The sequence below is a fragment of the Pipistrellus kuhlii genome, unplaced genomic scaffold (genome assembly GCF_014108245.1).
Source record: "Pipistrellus kuhlii isolate mPipKuh1 unplaced genomic scaffold, mPipKuh1.p scaffold_m20_p_22, whole genome shotgun sequence".
Classification (NCBI taxonomy): Eukaryota; Metazoa; Chordata; class Mammalia; order Chiroptera; family Vespertilionidae; genus Pipistrellus; species Pipistrellus kuhlii.
The window spans coordinates 1,612,280-1,631,121 of record NW_023425521.1 but is presented as its reverse complement, the minus strand read 5'-3'; the positions used below and the strand labels follow the sequence as shown (position 1 = coordinate 1,631,121).

The 18,842-nt window shown below is 61.9% G+C and overlaps 1 protein-coding gene across 3 annotated transcripts; it reads left to right on the top strand.

The window, feature by feature from the left end:
* Nucleotides 1-1,004: 1,004 nt before the first annotated feature.
* PPP1R9B (protein phosphatase 1 regulatory subunit 9B) lies at nucleotides 1,005-17,394 on the top strand. Of its 3 annotated transcripts, XM_036451125.2 has the most exons (10): nucleotides 1,011-2,991; nucleotides 6,733-6,865; nucleotides 8,198-8,318; nucleotides 10,536-10,640; nucleotides 11,607-11,742; nucleotides 12,259-12,411; nucleotides 12,517-12,570; nucleotides 15,062-15,291; nucleotides 15,587-15,683; nucleotides 15,861-17,394. In XM_036451125.2, exons 1-10 carry the CDS (start codon nucleotides 1,549-1,551, stop codon nucleotides 15,912-15,914), a joined length of 2,526 nt encoding a protein of 841 aa, XP_036307018.1. In that variant the 5' UTR covers nucleotides 1,011-1,548; the 3' UTR covers nucleotides 15,915-17,394. The 3 variants fall into 3 exon arrangements, with proteins under 3 accessions (XP_045442045.1, XP_036307019.1, XP_036307018.1); XM_036451126.2 differs by lacking the exon at nucleotides 10,536-10,640 and having other exon boundaries at nucleotides 1,010-2,991; XM_045586089.1 differs by lacking the exons at nucleotides 10,536-10,640; nucleotides 11,607-11,742; nucleotides 12,259-12,411; ... (2 more) ...; nucleotides 15,587-15,683; nucleotides 15,861-17,394 and adding an exon at nucleotides 9,335-9,674 and having other exon boundaries at nucleotides 1,005-2,991.
* The last annotated feature ends 1,448 nt before the right edge of the window (nucleotides 17,395-18,842 follow it).

Here is an 18,842-nt window from a genome sequence, read left to right as displayed (position 1 = left end):
GGTGATGTGAGGGAGCATCAAAACATCTTTCTGGGTTGCTAAGAGAGGGTGCGTAGGTCACTGCCACCCTTCCACACACACTTGCACACGGTGGCCAGGATCGTTTTAGAGCAGAGAGACCCAAAGCTGGTGGAGCGTTGGCGAAGGCCGCCAGAATGGTTCCTCCAAAACGGCTTCCTTTTTGAGAAGTTAAGATGACCCAACAGGGGCAGGGAGACAGGGACCTGCTCCCACCCTTCCAGCCTGGTGCAGAGCCGGCCAGGGTCAGGATGACCGCTTCAGACTTCCCCAGGGACCAGGCCCGCTTGGGGGAGGGCCATTTTCTTTCTCCAGCCCCCTCCCTCCTCCCCACAAGGCCAGCAACTCGGTGGGGCCAAGGTTTCACACCCAGAGGGCAGGTCCCAAGGACGGTTCCCATGGGAGCTTGTTAAAAATGCAGATTCCCAGGGCAGGCTGCTGAGCTTCTACTTCACCAAGTTTGGGGAGGCGCCCCCCCCCCCCCCCAATATCTGAAATTTTTAAACATTTAAAATCCCAGAGCGACCTTGATGGCCTTGAATGGTGCCAGGGAGCTCCAAGACCTTCAAGGAAACATTCCTTGGTCCCTCCCCACGGATCTCTCTTCACTTTGGGGGGGAAAGGGGCGGCCCTGAGACCACTGTGGTTGGGTTGCCTCCCCCCAGTATATAGTGGGGGTGCGGTTATGTGGGCTGTGTGATAAGCCGCAGCCCGAGGTGGGGATGGGAGCGTGTAAGAGGACCGGCCGGGGCCTGGGGTCAACGGAAGGCTGCCGGCGGCGTGAGGCCGGCGTGGGATCGGGAGGGGGCACATGGGAGCGGAGGGGAAGGGGAGGGCTCACGGGCGCCGGCCCCGGAAATCCGATCCCTCTAGGACCCAGAGGTGCCAGTTCCCCAGCGGCGGCGGCGGCGGCGAGAAGGGCAGCCGCTCGGTCTCCGGCAGCCGCCGCTCGGGCTGAGCCAGAGAAAGACGGAGGATCGGGGCGCGGGGGGGAGGGGGGGGGGGAGGGTGGCGCGGCGGCGGAACGGCCCGGGCCGGCCGAGCAGCCATGGGCACCGGGGTGCCGGGCCCCCCGAGAGCCAAGGTTCCCGGCCGGAGCGGGGGACGCCCGGGCTGCCAGCCGCGCTGACACCGCCTCGGACGATGTGAGCCGGCGCCTCCGCCGCTGCTTCGCGGGCAGGGCGTGCGGTCCCACCGGCCCCGCCGCCGCCGCTTTTCGAATCTGGTTGGGGGCGACCGGACCAGGCCGCTGGAGCTTGGGAAGCGGGGCTGGCTGTCTTGGGCAGCTTGATTGGTGGAGACGACCCACACGGGGGCTCGGAGATCCCCCCTCCTTTTTTTTTTTTTTTTTTTTTTTTTTTTAAGCGGCCTTAACTGTCTTTGGCAGCTTGGTTTTGGGGGGAGCCTATAAAAAAGGCCTTTGGGGGGGGTTCTTTTTTGGGGGGAGGGGGCGGTGGTTCCGACTTGGCCCGCCGCCTGTTGGAGGGGGGGAGCGGGGAGCGGGGGCATGCGAGCCCGGCTCCCCCCATCATGATGAAGACGGAGCCGCGGGGGCCCGGGGGTCCCCTCCGGAGCGCCTCCCCGCACCGCAGCGCCTACGAGGCGGGCATCCAGGCGCTGAAGCCGCCCGACGCGCCGGGGCCCGACGAGGCGCCCAGCAAGGCGGCCCACCACAAGAAATATGGCTCCAACGTCCACCGCATCAAGAGTATGTTCCTGCAGATGGGCACCCCCGCGGCGGGGCCGCCGGGCGGCGAGGCGGCCGGCGCCGCGGGCCCCGCCGCCGCCGCCGCCGAGGCCCCGCGGGCGCCCGAGCGCGGCGGCGGGTGCGGCGGCGTGCGCCTGTCGCTGCCCCGGGCCGGCAGCCTGAACGAGAACGTGGACCACAGCGCCCTGCTCAAGCTGGGCACCAGCGTGTCCGAGCGCGTGAGCCGCTTCGACTCCAAGCCCGCGGCCTCGGCGCAGCCCGCCGCGCCGCCGCCGCAGCCGCCGTCCCGGCTGCAGGAGACGCGGAAGCTGTTCGAGCGCAGCGGCGCGGCGGCCGCGGGCGGCGACCGGGAGGCGGCGGCGCGGCGGCTGCTGCGGCAGGAGCGCGCCGGCCTGCAGGACCGGAAGCTGGACGTGGTGGTGCGCTTCAACGGCAGCACCGAGGCCCTGGACAAGCTGGACGCCGACGCCGTGTCGCCCACCGTCAGCCAGCTCAGCGCCGTCTTCGAGAAGGCCGACGCCAGGACCGGCCCCCACCGCAGCGGGCCCGGCCTCCCCAGGGCCACGGCCGCCGGGGCGCCGCCGCTCAGCTCCAAGCTGGTCAGCAAGCGGTCCCGCGTGTTCCAGCCGCCGCCGCCGCCGCCGCCGCCCGCCCCGTCGGGGGATGTCCCCGCCGCCGCCGAGAAGGAGCGCGGCCCCGGAGGCCAGCAGCCCCCGCAGCACCGAGGGGCCCCCGCCCGGCCGCCCCCCAAGCCCCGGGAGGTGCGCAAGATCAAGCCGGTGGAGGTGGAGGAGAGCGGGGAGTCGGAGGCCGAGGCGGCGGCGCCGGGGGAGGTGATCCAGGCGGAGGTGACCGTCCACGCGGCCCTGGAGAATGGCAGCACCCCGGACCCCGCAGCCAGCCCCCCCGCACCGCAAGAGCCCAAGGCCCCGGGGGCCCCCGAGGAAGAGGCGGCCGCCGCCGTGGGGGCGCCCGAGAGAGGGGTGGGCAATGGCCGGGCCCCAGACGCGGCCCCGGAGGAGGCGGATGAGTCCAAGAAGGAGGACTTCTCCGAGGCGGACTTGGTGGACGTGAGCGCCTACAGCGGGCTGGGGGAGGACTCCGGGGGCAGCGCCCTGGAGGAGGACGATGAAGACGACGACGAGGAGGAGGATGGGGAGCCCCCCTATGAGCCGGAGTCGGGGTGCATGGAGATCCCGGGGCTGTCGGAGGAAGAGGACCCGGTTCCGAGCCGGAAGATCCATTTCAGCACGGCGCCCATCCAAGTGAGTGACCCCCTTCCCCTCCCCGCCCGCGCCGCCCCTGCCACGTGCACGCCGTCGCCCCCACTTCGCCTGCCCGTGGAGTTTGGCAGGCTGTCAGCCCCCGCCACTCAGCCCCCTTCCCAGAAGTTACCCCCTGAGGGGGCGCAGGGGAGTGTCAGCTGTTTGTCAGAAGGGTTTTCAGGCCCCAGACTGGGGCGGCCTGCCTGGACCTGCCCTCAGGTTCTGTTCTGTCTGCTGCCCCGCCCAGCGCTCACGCTGCACCCCTCCCAGTCCCGTCCCCCCCATGGGTCCGGGGGCACCTGCTTTCCCTTTCATTCCCAGTCATTCTTCCTCCAGAGGCAAAGGCTTGGTGGTGCGAAGGGGTGTGTGTGTGTGTGTGTGTGTGTGTGTCCACAGGAGAGCCTCCGGTATTGGTCCTTACCCAGCTCTGGGCAGGAGAGGGTCAGGGGAGCTTGGAAACCCCCCTGGACTCCCCTCACGTAGGAGCTGTTTAGGATGTGGGAGGGAGGAGCCGGGAACTTCCCAACATTAAGGAACAGGGGACCATAGCCCTAACTCTACCTTGCATGTAGCCCCTACCCCAGCTTTGCAGAAGTGAAAGAGGGAAGCAGTTCTTTGAGGGTGAACCGGGCTTGGGTCATGTGACTGGGGGTGGGGGAAGGCCAGGGCTGGGGCCCTCTTTCTTGGGGTCTGGGTGGGCCGTGGGGAAGTGTTGGATTCCACAGGGAATAGGTTCTCCGTGTGGCCCTTGAGGGGGCTGGGCCTTCAGCTGGCCGGGGAGGAGGGGGTGGGGCTGGGAACCCCCCCCCAGGGGGCCTGGCCTTAGCCTGCATGCCTTTGCTCTTGGCCGCTCAATAGGACAGACTCCCAAGGCCCTGGCAGGCCCTAACTGCTCTTGGCTATGTTCTTTGGGTGCCCTGAAAGAGGGATGGGAACTGCCCCTTTGGGGGGGGAGGTCTCAGTTTGTCCCCTCTCATCCACACCACCCCTCTTGGTGGTTCTTTGTAGACTGTGCCAGTGCCTGAGCTCCTCTGAGCAGTGCTGGGTGGGGGCGGGGGGCAGCTCCTGGGGAGACAGAAGAACCTCAGGCCTCCTCCCCCTTTCCTACCCCCACTTTTGACTGGCACATTCAGCCTAGATGGCCCTTTCTCACTCCCCCTGCTTCAGCGGCCAGGTCCCCTGCATGGGGTGCCAGGTTCCCGGACTGTTCTTGGCCTGGACCCTGCCTCTCCCCTTCTTAGTCAAACCCTCATCTGTTTGCTTGCCGTTTCCATGACGACTTGTGGGCACGGAAGCTGGCCCAGCTTCCTCTCACTTTGCAGAGTATCTTAACCTCTGTCCCTCTCATCAACGGGCCTGACAGGTGCTATTCCCCCCAGCCAGCCCCTTCCCCAGCTACGACCTGGAAGTCCGTTCTCAGCCCTCTTTCCCTCTGAAGCCATAGACCCTGGAGGGAACTGAGGATTATGGTGATTCTTGGGATGCTGAGGAAGGGTGGGGGGCACTGAGGAAGTCAGGAAACCCCCTTACCACCACCAGCAGTTCTCTGAGCTGCCTGATCCCCTCAGAGATGGAGTTTGATCTTTTAGACCTGGGCCTCTGACTGTCTATATTTGACACCTTACCCTGGTTTTGGGGTAAAAAATAGCGCATGATTTGGAGCAGTGCTCCCCGACTCCCTGGTGGCTGCCGCTGCCTGAGAGTGGGAGCCAGTGGCCTGTGGTCCTGCCTTCTCGTGTCTGACCTTTGCCCTTGCTGGGGATCTCCTCCTCCCCGCCCTGGGCGGCAGCCCCATCTTTTCCCTCTCCCTGCCCCCACTCTGCACGAATACTAAGTCCAGGGCCCGTGTCCCGCTGATGACCCAGTTATTGCCTTTGTGGAGGCTTCTGCTGAGGACAGATTGCCACCTGGGCCCAGGGCGCTCTGATAGGCTGGCCACATCATGGTGGGCAAAGTGAGGGGTGGTCTGGGACCTCTGAGCCTGAGGCCCGAGTTTCCTGCAGGATTGAATAGACGGAGAGAAGAGGATGAGGGCAGAACCCAGGACAGGCTGTGAGGGTGTTTTGGAGGTCACTGTGTGTGTGTGTGTGTGTGTGTGTGTGTACTGCATGGGGGAGGGGTTAGTGACCCAGGCCACCACAAAGACGGTGATGAAGGGACCCTGACTGAGATGCAAAAGTGGGCCAAACCCACTTTGCCCGGTCTCGGCTCACACCAGCTCTTGTCTGGGTCACGTGTGCAATGAGGACAAAGTCACAGGCGACCCACCCCCCAGAGCCCAGCTGGCACAGTCTCACCCTGCCCTCACGCTGGCGTCTGCACCAGGTGCAGACTGGGTCCTCCTCCCTCCAGGGGCTCGGAGGCTGCCGGCCAGATGTCATGAGGGCAGGCCCCCTGCCTGCTGCCCAGTGGCTGATGGGTCCTCAGGGCCTGAGCTTGCGTTTCTCTGATGCTGAGAAATTGAGGGCAGTGAGTTACGTGGCCACATAGCTCCCCCCCCCCCCCCCCGGGAGTGAGCCTCTGGGGTTGGGGGATGGACCCAGGAGCCCAGCTAAAGCTGGGACCCCAGGGTGCAGCTGCCTGCCCCGTGCTCCTGGGACACTGTACTGGAGGAGGTTCTCGGGGAAGGAGCGCCCCACTCCAGCTCCTCAGGCCCCGTCATCTGACAGCTGCTCCCACCCCTTCTCGCCCCCACTAAGCTCCAAGTGGTGCCAACCTGTCGTGCAGGCAGTGCAGCGGGAACAAGTCATGGCACCCCAAATGGTGCTATTAACCTCCCACGGAGGCTCCCCTGCCTGGGCCCCGAATCAGGCACTCCCACACAGCCCCTGCCGCATCTTCTGTTCTTTGGGGGGTCGGGCTGGGGAGCCCCTTTGTGCTGAGAGACTTGGGAGAGGAAGACAGCAGAGGGACACAGGGACAAGGCAGAGCTGAGCTGGCCTTGGGGCCACCGCGAAGGCTGGGTTTGCTTGTCTCCCGAAGGCCTGCCTCCGAGAGCGGTGGTCCCGAGGACTGAGCCCCGCAGGCAAGGCCATGGGGGTTCTCTCTGCTCCTGCCATCTGAGGGCACCTCAGGTGGAGGGCCCGCCCTTCCCGCGTGAGGGTGGAGGCGGTCCTTCCTGCCTCTCTCCCCTACCCTGACCTCAACCTCAGGTTCAGGTCAGCCCTGTCCTCTCCATCTCTGTGTGTCCCCCTCCCCTCCCCCTCCCTGCCTCTCACACCGCTCCCTCCTCTCTCCCCATCTGGCATCCTCCAGCATCTCCATTCTTTCTCCCCGCCTCCTCTTTCCCTCTCCTGCTCACTCAGCCTGTTCCTTCTGCTCCCCTGCCCTCTGCGTCCATGTCTGTGTCTGCCCTCACCTCGGCCCAGCTCTTACTTGCTACTTGTCCCTATCTGTTGGTCATTCTCTGTCCTGGGGACCTGGGCTCCTGAGTCTGGCAGTTTCTCCAGCATAGCCCTTCCTTTCCTTCTGCTGGGGGCCATGCTTACTCTGCTGGGCTTGCAAAAGAGAATAATGGGAGTGGGCTGGTCAAGGCTGTGGCCCTTTCTCTCCCATGGACTCCAGAACTAGAAGGGCCTTCACTCCAGGCTGGGGTTGTCATGGGCTGGGGGAGACCGTAACCTGTCTAGGGGGTGGAGGAGGCCTCTGGTGGGAGGGGAACATCGGCGGGTGGCACAGCCTGCCCTGTTGGCCTCCCCACGCCAGTCCTGCCCTTGCCCTCTGACAAGTGTCCCCTCCCAGGTGTTCAGCACCTACTCCAATGAGGACTACGACCGTCGAAACGAGGATGTGGACCCCATGGCGGCCTCCGCGGAGTATGAGCTGGAGAAGCGGGTGGAGAGGTTGGAGCTGTTCCCTGTGGAGCTGGAGAAGGGTGAGAGCGGGGGCCGGGCCATGTGGGTCTCCTCTCTGTGCCAGCTTCTGCCCGGGACCCTGTGGGCAACCCACAGCCACACGGACCCCCACCACCAGCTCCGTGTGCTCCTTCAGTTCCCTGCTCCCGAGGGCACCGTGTGGACCAGTCATACCCCCTTATGCGCTGTGATAGGTGCTGGGAGATCTGGGGGGGGAGGGCTGAAATGACAGCATTTTACGGGAGACCTGACCAGACATGGGATGGGGGTTCCCCGAGGAAGTGATGTTGAGTTGAGCTCTGAGAAGGAGTTCAGGGGAGTTTGGGGGAAGAGAGAAGGCGGGCTTGGCTGGGTTTTGGGCAGCAAGGGGAAGAAGGTGTGCAAGCACGGCCTCGGAGACAAAAGGACACTGTCTTTTTCCTAAGATGGACTGTGGGAAAGGTGTTCTACAAAGACCTCTCCGGGCCGACAGAGCATCAGCCTGCGGACCTAAGGGTCCCGGGTTTGATTCCAGTCAAGGGCGCATGCCTCCTTCCCGGCCCAGGTGCATGCCAGAGGCAACCAATTGACGTGTTTCTCTCACATCGATATTTCCCCTGTCTTTTCCTCTCTCTTCCACTCTCTCTAAAAATTGGTGGAAAATACCCTCAGGTGAGAATTAAAGAAAGACCACCGCAGGCTGTGTTGTGGGGAGAAGGATCCTAGGTCACTGGTGTGGAGAAGATGGTGGCCATGCGGGAGGGAAGTGGGTGGCCGAGAGGTCCTGGGAGGCAGATTGGCGGGGTCTGGTGGTGGTTTGGCTTGGGCAAAGGCTGTGAGGGGAGGGAGGAATCCGGGTGACTCCCAGGCCCCATGAGGGAGTGGCAGGCAGGAAGAGCCAGTTTGTGGGGGAAGACAATGACTTTCGATGTCAGAGGCCCATGGGAGGGGGGGTGCAGCTGCGAGAGAAGAGCGGGAAGTCCTTGAAGCTGTGAGTATGGATGAGATTCTTAAAGAGGGAGCCCATTGCCAACACCCCGACTCCATCCGCATCCCTCCGCAGGCCCGCATGTGGCCTCCGGCCCCCCACATGGGTCACCCTCAGCAGGCCCTGCTGCCCATTCATTCCTTGGGTGGACAGAGGGCAGGGAGCGACCCAAGAGCGTCCTGATTGACTTGGCAAAGACGGGGTACACAGACCTGCATCCCTTCCCCAGTGTGGGACATCCTAAGCAAGGAGGGGGACCATGCCCCAGAGTGAGGGCTGGGGATGGGGCGCTTCTCTCACGTTGTCCCCTGCAAACCCTGAGCTAGACCTCCTTGTTCCCCCATCTCCATGGCCCCCCACCGTCTCACTGCCCTCTGCTCCGCAGACTCCGAGGGCTTGGGCATCAGCATCATCGGCATGGGGGCCGGGGCGGACATGGGCCTGGAGAAGCTGGGCATCTTTGTGAAGACGGTGACTGAGGGCGGAGCAGCCCATCGGGACGGCAGGTACCGCCTCTCCCTCCCCTCGTCTGCGGGGCGGCCACCCAGCCGGGCCGGCTCAGATGGTGGTGGAGCAGGACTGTGCCAGGTGCTGGCCGAGGCCTGGGCCATAGCAGTGAACTTGCATTCTGGGGGGAGGGGGAAGGCTGAAGACGAGGGCTGGTTTAGGGTGTCTCAGTGTGTGTGGGGCCACGGTAGGGAGAGCAGGAGCATGGAGACTGTGTGCCTGCTGGAGATATTTGAGTATTCCCTCCTTCATTCCTCAAATATCTAATTCCTGACTCTGTCCTGGGGCTGGTGCCAGGCCCCGGGGAGTCAGCCATGAGATGCTTGCCCTTAGGAAGCATGTGGTGTGGTGTGTGGTGAGGTGTGGTGTGGTGTGGTGCGGTGTGGTGTGTGGTGAGGTGAGGCAGGCATTCAAGTGGACACAGAAAATGGTGAAATGGAGGAAAAATACAGGGCGCCAGGAAGGCATAAAAAGGAAGGCTTGACCTCCCGCCCAAGGGTGGCTACCACTGTAAGTTTCCTCTGGTGCCGGCAGCTCCCTACAACTGCCCAAGTGCAGCTGGTGCACCCTCTTTGGGAAAGCAGTTTGGCAATATTCACCAGAGCCTAAGGAAGCAATCCTAAATGCAGAAAAGGCTTTCTGCATAAAGATGCCCATCACAGTATTTATAGAAAAATAAAAAATAATGTCTGTACAGCAACAGCACGCATAGAGTATGGTGCTTCCCTCCTGATGAGGTATTTTGTTTACAATGAGCAACGTGGGGATATGTCCAGTGACAAAATGTGGGATGCAAATTGTAAATAAAATCTGATCGTTAGCCCTTAAAAAAAGGGGGGGGGGGGGACTTGACCTCTCTGGATATCAGGGAAGACTTCTTGGAGGAAGTGGCTTTGCAGCTGAGAACTGAAGGATGAGCAGACGTTGACTAGGCTCAAAGGGAGTATTGGGTGCGGGAGGTTCCAGGCCGGGGACCAAACGCAGGCGGTTGTGGCTGGAACCTAGAGCATAGAAGGATCCAGGTATGTGGGTGGCTAAAGACGGTGCACGTGTGCCTGCAGAGGAACCTGCTCCTTGCATGTGTCATGTGTGCTTGTGTTTTGGTATCTAAGCTAGAGGGGGCATCTCTGGGTCAGAAGGTTCTGGAAGGACCTCCTGGAGCCCTGGGAAGCCCAGTGACCCTTCTGTGGACAGCTCCGCTGTATGTGTCTTGCACAGGGAAGAGGGAAGGGCTCAGGGCACGCCAGGGCTGTAAGTTGAAGGTTGACATCGGAGTGCCTTGTGGTGGTACCGCCATTGCAGACCCCTCTCACGTGAGAGGTGAGTGGGTAGCCCTCTGAGGGCTAATGACTTGGGGTCATGTTGCTAGAGGTGGGGTTGCCTCTACCAGAGGCCTCTGTCCACTGCAACGCAGGTGGCATGGGGAGGGGGTCAGAGAAGAGGAAGATGGGTAGTTCTAGCTCTTTCGCTTACCTTCTCACTGGGACTTTCCAGAGCCTCCCCGGGGTCACCTGGTTGGCACTTAGGGGGATGTGTGTGCACATGAGACAGTGTGTCCACAGGCTTGTGCCCACATGTGAGGCGTGTGCATGTGAAGTGTTTACAATAGGCCACGTCCTCCCTTCCCACATAGGAGCCCTGTGCGAAGGCCTGGGGCTCGAGGGAGGTCCCCCCATTCCATCCCTCGCAGCAGGCCGTGCTGGGCCAGCCCCATCTCTCCCCTTGTGTGGAGAACACGTGTCAGCTGCACAGCTGGACTGCTTGGGGCGGGGGGTGCCAGTATCAGGGTGAGAGGACCCTGAGGAGCAGAGTGTGGACATGAGTGCGTGAGGCAGGTCGCAGACATTTGGAAGGTCATCTTCAGACCAGGTCTGTGCAGACTCGTACGTGTAAGAGGGCGTGGGCCTTGCCAGTGTGCGCGGTGGTTCTGGTCTCTGTTGGATGTCACACTGCTCTGTCGGTGTGATTGTCATGGGAAGGGAGCTTGCTGCTGCTCCTGGTCCTGACGCCTGTGTGCGCTTGGCTTGCTCAGGTCTCTCTGTCCACTCACAGGTGGGTCTGGCTGGTCCTGATCCCCAGGCCTCGTGCATTTTATGCGGGTAGACGAAGGACCAGGTCCCAGTGGGCACCGAGCCTTGAGTTCGGATGGGAAGGGGCCACCCTCCCCCAGCTCCACGGATCCCCTCCTGGTGCCTAACCGGTGTCCCCTCCCCCAGGATCCAGGTGAACGACCTCCTGGTGGAGGTGGACGGAACCAGCCTGGTGGGAGTGACCCAGAGCTTCGCAGCCTCCGTGCTCCGGAACACCAAGGGCCGTGTGCGGTGAGGGCCGGGAGGGGGTCGCTGGGGACTGGGAGCAGGCAGGGGGCTCGGCCTCTATCCGGCCACGCTGCCCATTTGCCCACACAGTTACGGTTCTGCGTGACCCAACTTACAGAGGAGGTCCCCCTGTGTCCCTGCCCGAAGGAACTGCTCTGCCCGTACCTTCCCACCCTGAGCCCGTGCCCGCTGCTGGCCACTCGGGCTTCAGGGCCCACTCGGCACCACACCTCCAGACTGACCTCGCAGGCTCGCTCTTCCCCGCCTGTGCACTCCTTCATTGAAAAACAGGATGTGTGGCGAGAATGCCATGCAGATTGGAAGCACTTTTCTCCCTGAGCTTGCCAGTTAAGGAGATTGTTCTAGGAGCTCCCCATGTCCCTCTCTGGCAAAGCATTCAGGGATCACTCCCTGCCCCCTCCAAGAGGGGCACTGCCCCCAGGAAAGGGTGGTAGAGAGAAACAGGATGTGGGTGGCCACGGGGAGGAGGGGCTGGTGCCTGGAAGTCCCACTGTTTCCTCTCCATCCTAATCTCCGGTCACCATCATCCCGCCCCTTCCTGAAGCTCAGGGCCTTGGAGCCCAGACAAGACAGCCCTCCTCAGCCCCTGCCCTGCCAGGTGGTTCCGATTCGCCATCCCGCCTCGTTTCCTCCCACGTGGTGGGGTCAGAGGCTCTGCACTGGAGGCTCCTGAACTCACGTCCCCTGCAGCCCAGAGTGAAGATTGGCTGGCGTCACCCCTCCCCCCAAACTGGCCAGTGGGCCTTTGCCTCTCCTGGGAGGGAAACTCAATAAGGGCCCCCTGCTCCCCCATTCATTATTAACATTCTGCAGCCTCTGGACGCAGCCCTCTCATTTCACCTCCCCTGGGAGGGCCTGGGTGTAGAGAGAGGAGCACCAGCGGGGAGGATGGTGACGTTAGCCCCGCTGAGGACAGAGGCAAAAGGAGTGACACTGGTGTCCCTGCAGGTTTATGATTGGCCGGGAGCGGCCCGGTGAGCAGAGCGAGGTGGCTCAGCTAATTCAGCAGACCCTGGAGCAGGAGCGATGGCAGCGAGAGATGATGGAGCAGAGATACGCCCAGTATGGGGAGGATGATGAGGAGGTAAGGACTCCTGGCCTGGCTGTCGGCAGCACTGCCCTCTGGTGGCTGGATAGGGCTTTACAGACATCCTCTGCCTCCATGCTTTCCCAGGCCTTGTAAGAAGCCCAGAGCACCCTTCCCTGTCCTAGGGGAGCCCTCAGTCTGGGGGAGGTGAGGCACACCCTTTCCTCCAGGAACCCTGATGGAGGAGTCACACCCTCTTTCTCCAGAGAGGCTTCCTACAAGGCCCTACAAGGAGAATTGAGTTCTTCAAAGAGCCACCACTCTGAGGGGACAGCATAGCCCCTAACCCCAGGGGACATAATCTCTCTTATGGGGGAATTACCCATGCCTTCAGGGGAAGACACAAATCATGCTGCCCCTGGTCTGGCCCCAGTCTGATGGGGGTAACATGAACCAACCTCCCTAAGTGGCTCCCAGTTTGACAGGGGCAGACTGTTGCCAGGTTAAGCCCTACTGTCAGGCCTGAGGGAGGCTGGGATGGGCAGGGTGCATGGCCTCCTCTCTCCTTCGCAGACCGGGGAGTATGCCACCGACGAGGATGAGGAGCTGAGCCCCACGTTCCCGGGTGGTGAGATGGCCATCGAGGTGTTCGAGTTGGCAGAGAACGAGGATGCCTTGTCCCCTGTGGACATGGAGCCCGAGAAGCTGGTGCACAAGTTCAAGGAGGTGGGAAGAGGGGGTCCTGGGGTGGGGAGGGTAAGGGGGGCCAGCATCCCACCTGCAGCTCTGCCAACCCCCCGGGAACTGAGCACCTGCCCCCGTCCCCTGCAGCTCCAGATCAAGCATGCTGTGACGGAGGCAGAGATCCAGCAGCTGAAGAGAAAGGTGAGGGGCGTGTGTGGAAGGGGGAGGAACAGGGTCGGGGGGCTGGAGGGGTGCTCTCACACCTGCACACTTACACGTGCTTACCATCCTCTACCCACAACACGAATAGGGAAAGCTGTCCTTAGGCAAGAGAGGGCAGTGTAAAGAACTTGAGCTCTGGACCCATCTGCCCACCATTCACTTGCTGCTCAGTGCCTCAGTCTTCTCATCTATAAAATGGGGTAATAATAGTGCCAACACCGTAGGATCCTTGTGAGATGAAGTGAGATAATCCATGGAAAGTCCTTAACACAGTGTCTGATCCATCATAGGTGCTCAATCCATGTCTTCTGGCCACACTGTCTCACATGAGACCTCTACATCCAGGGCCAGTGACAGATGCTACTGCCCAGAGCTACTCACAGGCACAGGCCAGCCTGGACCCCGGGCACATAGTACCCAGAGCATTCGCTCTGTGCACACGGAGATGCTGGGCTTACGCTTCACATGTCCATCGCCCTGGATACGTAGACTCCCTCTGCATTGCGCTGATCCAGGAGGAGTGTCACAGGACACGTGCCTTCTCATGAGGCGCTGATGCTAACACTCCCAGATGGTGACGCACACATGACATACACAGTCACACATATGCACCGCACACACCCATCCACACAAGCATGGTGGGTGCTAACTCTCGCAGGCACGGAGATGCACAGTCTTCAGATGAAAAACTTGTACTGGGCCCCTGCTGGGCCAGGACATCGGGAGTTCTAACTCCTGTGGGGCTTTCAGTGTAGTGGGGAGAAGGAGGGGTACACAGCCATGTGGACAGGGTACACCGAGGTACATGTGTGGGTTTACACCCGCTGTGCATGGAGAAAGGAGAGTGTGAAGCTGAGCCTGGGGGAGGGGGAGGTGACTGAGGCAGAGGGAAGGCTCGCCGGCAGGAGACAAGCTTGAGCTCGGAGGCCGGCTTTGGAGGGGGCCGGGGGCCGGAGCAGCTGTTCCTGTGGGAGACGTAGGAGCGGAGCTGGCTGCCAGGTGGGCGGAGCAGTGTCCTGGCTTCCCGTAAGGACTCCAGCCTTGGCCCTGTGGCCAGATGGGGGCCTAAGGAGAAAGATCGCTGCCTGTGAAGTGGGAGGACACGAGGATAGGTGGGCAGGACTCGGAGGCCAGTAAACTTAGGAGGCAGGTGTAGGCCAGGGCTGCCCAGCGTGTGGCGGAGGGTGCGGAAGGGAAGGCTGTGATAGAGCTGCACTTCAGAGGGGAGATGGCAGGCCAGGTTCCTGGGTGGGTGCAGGGCATTAAGGGGCAGCGAAAGTCAAAGGTCTGTTCAGGCTTTCAATCAATGAGCATCTGCTGGCTGCCTCACCAGCACTATTCCAGTCCCTGTGACGGGCAGGAGCAGATTTGGTCCTTGCCCTTGGGCAGCTCTGAGTCTGCGCACCAGTGACTGCATCGTTACAGACCGCCATGGGCTTGGTAGGAGAGGACGGGTTACTGAGCTCCGAGAGCAGCAGGGCCTGTGGGAGTGGGGGTGGGGGCGGTGCTGGTGGAGGTGCTCCAGGAGACCTCTCTGGGGAAGTGACACTGAGCCGAGAACCCAGGGGTGATCCCAGAGGGAGATGATGAGGCAAGCGGGCGGGGAGATGGGAACACTCTAGGCAGAGGTAACAGCACAGGCAAACGCTGTGCCAGGAGGGAGCCTGGCAAGCCTGCGGACCTCCAGGAAGCCTGTGTGGCTGGGGCAGAGAGAGCAAGTGGCATTTGCAGCCAACAAGGCGGGAGGGGCCGGCAGGGGCTTGAGGCGGAGCACTGGGTGACAGTAGAGAGGATGGCATCTGTGAACAGAGGCGGCTGGACAGGAAGGAGGAGTGGGGGGCTGGTGCCCGTGAGGAGTTGGAAGTGATGCTGGGCTGGAGCTCAGGACTAAGGGCTCTGAGTGCACACATGGGGTGTGGGCGTTGAGAGAGAGAACGGGGGCCCCAAGCCTGAGTCGTTGGGGCCGGGAGGTCTGCACGGGGGTAGCCTGCGAGCCGGGAGAGGGGCCAGGATTGTCCACGTAGCCACAGCAGCAGGACTGGTCAGTAGGCCAGAGGGGACAGAGGGTCATGGTGACCTTCCCCTGCTCCGCTCTCCTTCTACCACTTCACTGTAGCCCTTGTGAGTGTGGCAAGGCAGCGGCACTCCCATTGTACAGACCAGAAGACTGAGACTCAAGACAGAAGTTGCCTTGCTCCAAGTCACAGCTAATGAGTGACTCACCCAGGCCTCCTGCGTTCTGGGAGCAGGAGTGTGGTGCACTGTCAGGGACCCCAGCTGGGAGCGCTGAGACCCAGGTCCCTCCTTCCTTCTTCGGTTTCCGGTCTCAGGTTCAGCCAAGTAAGAGTCACTGGTCAGGAGGCAGTGGGCTCCATATCTGCAGATCATCCAGAGGTTCTGGCCCGGTGAAAGTTAGGGGTGCTCCTGGGCTCCCTTGGGCCCCACCAACCCAGGGCCACCCCTCTCTCAGCTGCAGAGCCTGGAGCAGGAGAAGGGGCGGTGGCGGGTGGAGAAGGCCCAGCTGGAGCAGAGTGTGGAGGAGAACAAGGAGCGCATGGAGAAGCTGGAGGGCTACTGGGGCGAGGCCCAGAGTCTGTGCCAAGCTGTGGACGAGCACCTGCGGGAGACCCAGGCCCAGTACCAGGCCCTGGAGCGCAAGTACAGCAAGGCCAAGCGCCTCATCAAGGACTACCAGCAGAAGTATGTGCCCGGGGCTTGGGGGGCACTGAGGGGCCTTGGTCGCTGTCCTTCCCCATCCCCAGCTGAGGAGGGAGGGGAGGAGCTTAGGAGTTGGAGAGCCCGTGGTGGGGGTACCTGGGCCCGGAACGAGGATCAGACCCCAGAGGCGCTGGGAAGGCCTCGGCCTCCCCGACCTGAGACAAGGAGAGGGCAGAGCTGCCCGGCGGAGCTGAGGGCAGGATTGAGAGTCCTGACACTTCCTGAAGAAAGCTGGGCCACACACCCTCACCCACCATCTGTCCCCGCTGACCACCAGGGAGATCGAGTTCCTGAAGAAGGAGACCGCACAGCGCCGGGTTCTGGAGGAGTCGGAGCTGGCGAGGAAGGAGGAGATGGACAAGCTCCTGGACAAGGTGGGCCCAGGGTGCCCTGGGGGCAGGGCCTGGGGGAGCTGACAGCAGGGAAGCCCCCATCTGGCGCCCACTCTCGGTCTCAGTTGTGCTGCTGGCTGAGAGCTCAGGGCCAGGTCCCCACCAGTGGACACAGGGAGTGGGGCCCAGGCCTGACCCCCTCTCCCCTTTGTTTTCCAGATCTCAGAACTGGAAGGAAACCTGCAAACACTGAGGAATTCCAATTCTACTTAGCGGGAATCTTTCCTTGACCAGACAATAATTAACCCCGCCCATTGTCCTCCCTCCCGTCCTCACCATTTCACCCCACCCCCTACCAGCCTGGGGACAGGTGCCCCGACTCCCCCACCCCTCTGCCCCACCTCCCCCAGCTTCAGGGACCGGAGGGCCCATATCACAGGCCCCGTTGTGGTGGCCCTGGGCAGACGGGTGGCTGGCAGGATGGCCTCCTCTGCACTTGATGGGGCTGAGACAGAGGCCGAGGGATGCTGAGGGCTGGCCTGGGTGGTGGATGGACGCGAGGATCTGCAGACCAAACTGCCAGACTTTACACCCTCCAGCCTTTGTCTCTGGACTGGAATGGGGCTGGGGCTCCCCCAGCATTTCACCACCTGGAGGCTGCTCCCTGCCCACGCGGCTCCTTGACTTGAGATTCTACCTTCTTGGCTCTTCCCCGCCCCCATCTTTGTGCTGTCTCTGTTTCACTCTGATCCTCCTTCTGGAAGGGGTTGCCTCCACACCTCCGCCCATCCCTGTCTCCTCTCCCAGGAGGGATGGAGTCCACCCCAGCGCCCGGAGGCTGGGCCTGGCCCTGCACTGATTTCTCACGTACCCTTCAGGAAAAGGGGAGTAGGAGTAGGGAAAGGGGGGCAGAAGCCCTCAGTTTCTCCGTGTGCCTCCCCCCTGCCCTTCCCTGGTGCCAAATAGCCATAACCTCCTCCTGGAACTGTTCTGTGGCCTCACTGGGGTCGTTTCCTGTCCAGCGCTGGGAATTCTAGGGAAGAGAGGGAATCCGCTTAGGGGCCGGCTGCAGAGACCTGGTCTCAGGCAAGAGAAAGCTTTCTCACTTGAGAGCCAGGCCTGCCCTGCCCAGGGCCACACATGGAAGCCTTGTACTAACCCCAGAGATTCAGCCTCGCCCACCCACGCCCACACCCACACCCTTCCAAGGTTTTGACTGGAGGGCAACCTTTTACTAACCTTTTTGGAGACCAGGGCTGCCCTGCTGACAGCCTGCTTTCTAAGTGAAACTGACTCGTTTCCTCACTTTAACCCCAAATTGGGGCTTGGACCAAGGGAGGTGAGGACCACCTCAGGTCCCCCTCCCCTTTCAGAATCCATCTCTCATTCTGCCCCTCCCCCATGCCCCTGCCCCAGCCTGGGTTTTTGGCTTCTCCTCGTCCCATATAAATAGACCATGCCATCTATCAGTATTTCCTCCCCCTCCCCTTCCTGTCTCCAGACGTTTTCCTACCCCTGAAAGAGCTGGCTGTCTCAGTGCCCCGCCCACGCACTTCACCTATGCCCTCGCAGATGGAGGGGGCGGGGCCAGGCAGGTGGGGCCGAAGGCGCTTCCGGTTTCTCTGGCCAGCGCCCCCATCCCGCCCTCTGCAGGACTGCGTCTCTGTATATAATATATATATGTATGTATTGTTTCCGGTTTTGTACGGACCATGCCCTCTGTCAGGTCGTCCCCATAAATGCAGCCCCCAGAGCCTCGCTGCCTGGTTTCTTGATTCATGGGAGGGTGCTGGAGGGAGGACAGGGATGCCAGTCTGCCCAGCGGTCTCCTCCCACCACCAGTGCTCCTCTGTCCCCGAGTATCTTTCTGAGGAAAGCCCAGGGTCAGACACCCCCTCTCTGCTACCATTGCCCCCATCAGTACCCATGCTTTTTTACCCATTCCAAGCGGGCAGCGCTGGGGTTTCTAGAGAGTTCCTTAGGTGCTTCCTATTCCTTTTTACAAGGCCGCTGATAGGATTCCAGGATGGGGTAGATCTGGTAAGATGAACCCCAAGTCCCTCCCTGGAGAAATCTAACCTGATGGGGATACCCAGCCCCTCCTCTCACAGGCACCCTGAAGAAGATGAGGTTCCCGGAGATGGCAGCTGGGGGCGGTTGTGACATGTCAGAGCAGTGTTGTCCCCAGGGTCCTCTGGGAGCCCCCTGCTCTGTGCCAGCGGGGCTGGTGGCTAACTCACCAGCTCTAACATGATGGGCCTGGGAGCCCACGCGCCAGGGTTCCAGGGGCCAACCTTGGTGAAGTCCCAAAGCGGTGGGGGCAGCGGGGAGAGGACCAAGACGTGTGGCCGTTTCCAGGAGCAGCCCCTCCCTGCTCAGGGCGTGAGTGTGTGTGTTTGTGTGTGTGTGTGTGAAAACTAATGCACAAGGCACTTGTGTTCAGCAGCCTGACCCCCCAAGGAGATTCTCATTTCCCTTTGCCCTAAGAAGTGGAAGTCCCAACATCAAGGCCCTTCAAGGTCACCTTGGTAGGCCTGTAACAACGCCTACTCCTGAAGCACCTTGCGGATGGCTGTCACACAAGTCTCACTCATGTCAAGCCAAATTCTGGCTTCCCGTAGCTTGCTTTCTCAAACACCCTGGTTCTACGCCTCAGGGCCACGCAGGGCCCATCCAGTCCCGCCCCCACCTGAGGTCGCCTGGAAACCTGGGGGTGACGACCATGCCTCTCAGGGCAGCTCCAAGTGGATCGTTCTTGGAACACCTCTGGCACAATATCTGAGTGGCTGAATCCCAGGTCAAACCACAAGGTCACTGGCCCCAGAGTTAGAGGTCACTGAGGCCCTGCTTTGGAGACAGCCAAGAAGTGAAATGGCTGGACCTCCCTGCGAGGGGAGATATGGGGGTTGAGGGATCCTGCTGCTCACCTGTCCTGGGTCGTAGGGGAGGGGCCTGCACATGGTATGACCCAAAGGTGGGCCAAGTACCCCCCCCCCCCCCCGCCGCCATGTCTAAGCCTAAGGGGAGTGTGGCTGAGGTGCGGTGTGTGTGTGGCTTTGCCGAGAGTTTATGTGACTTGCCCATGAGCCATGTCCATGTTTGGGCTGTGTGCCCAGTGGCTATGGGCAGCCCGCCCTGTCACCTGCCCGGTTCTTAGGAGGTTGGGTAGTTGGGGGATAACTCTGACACTTGCCATTGGGG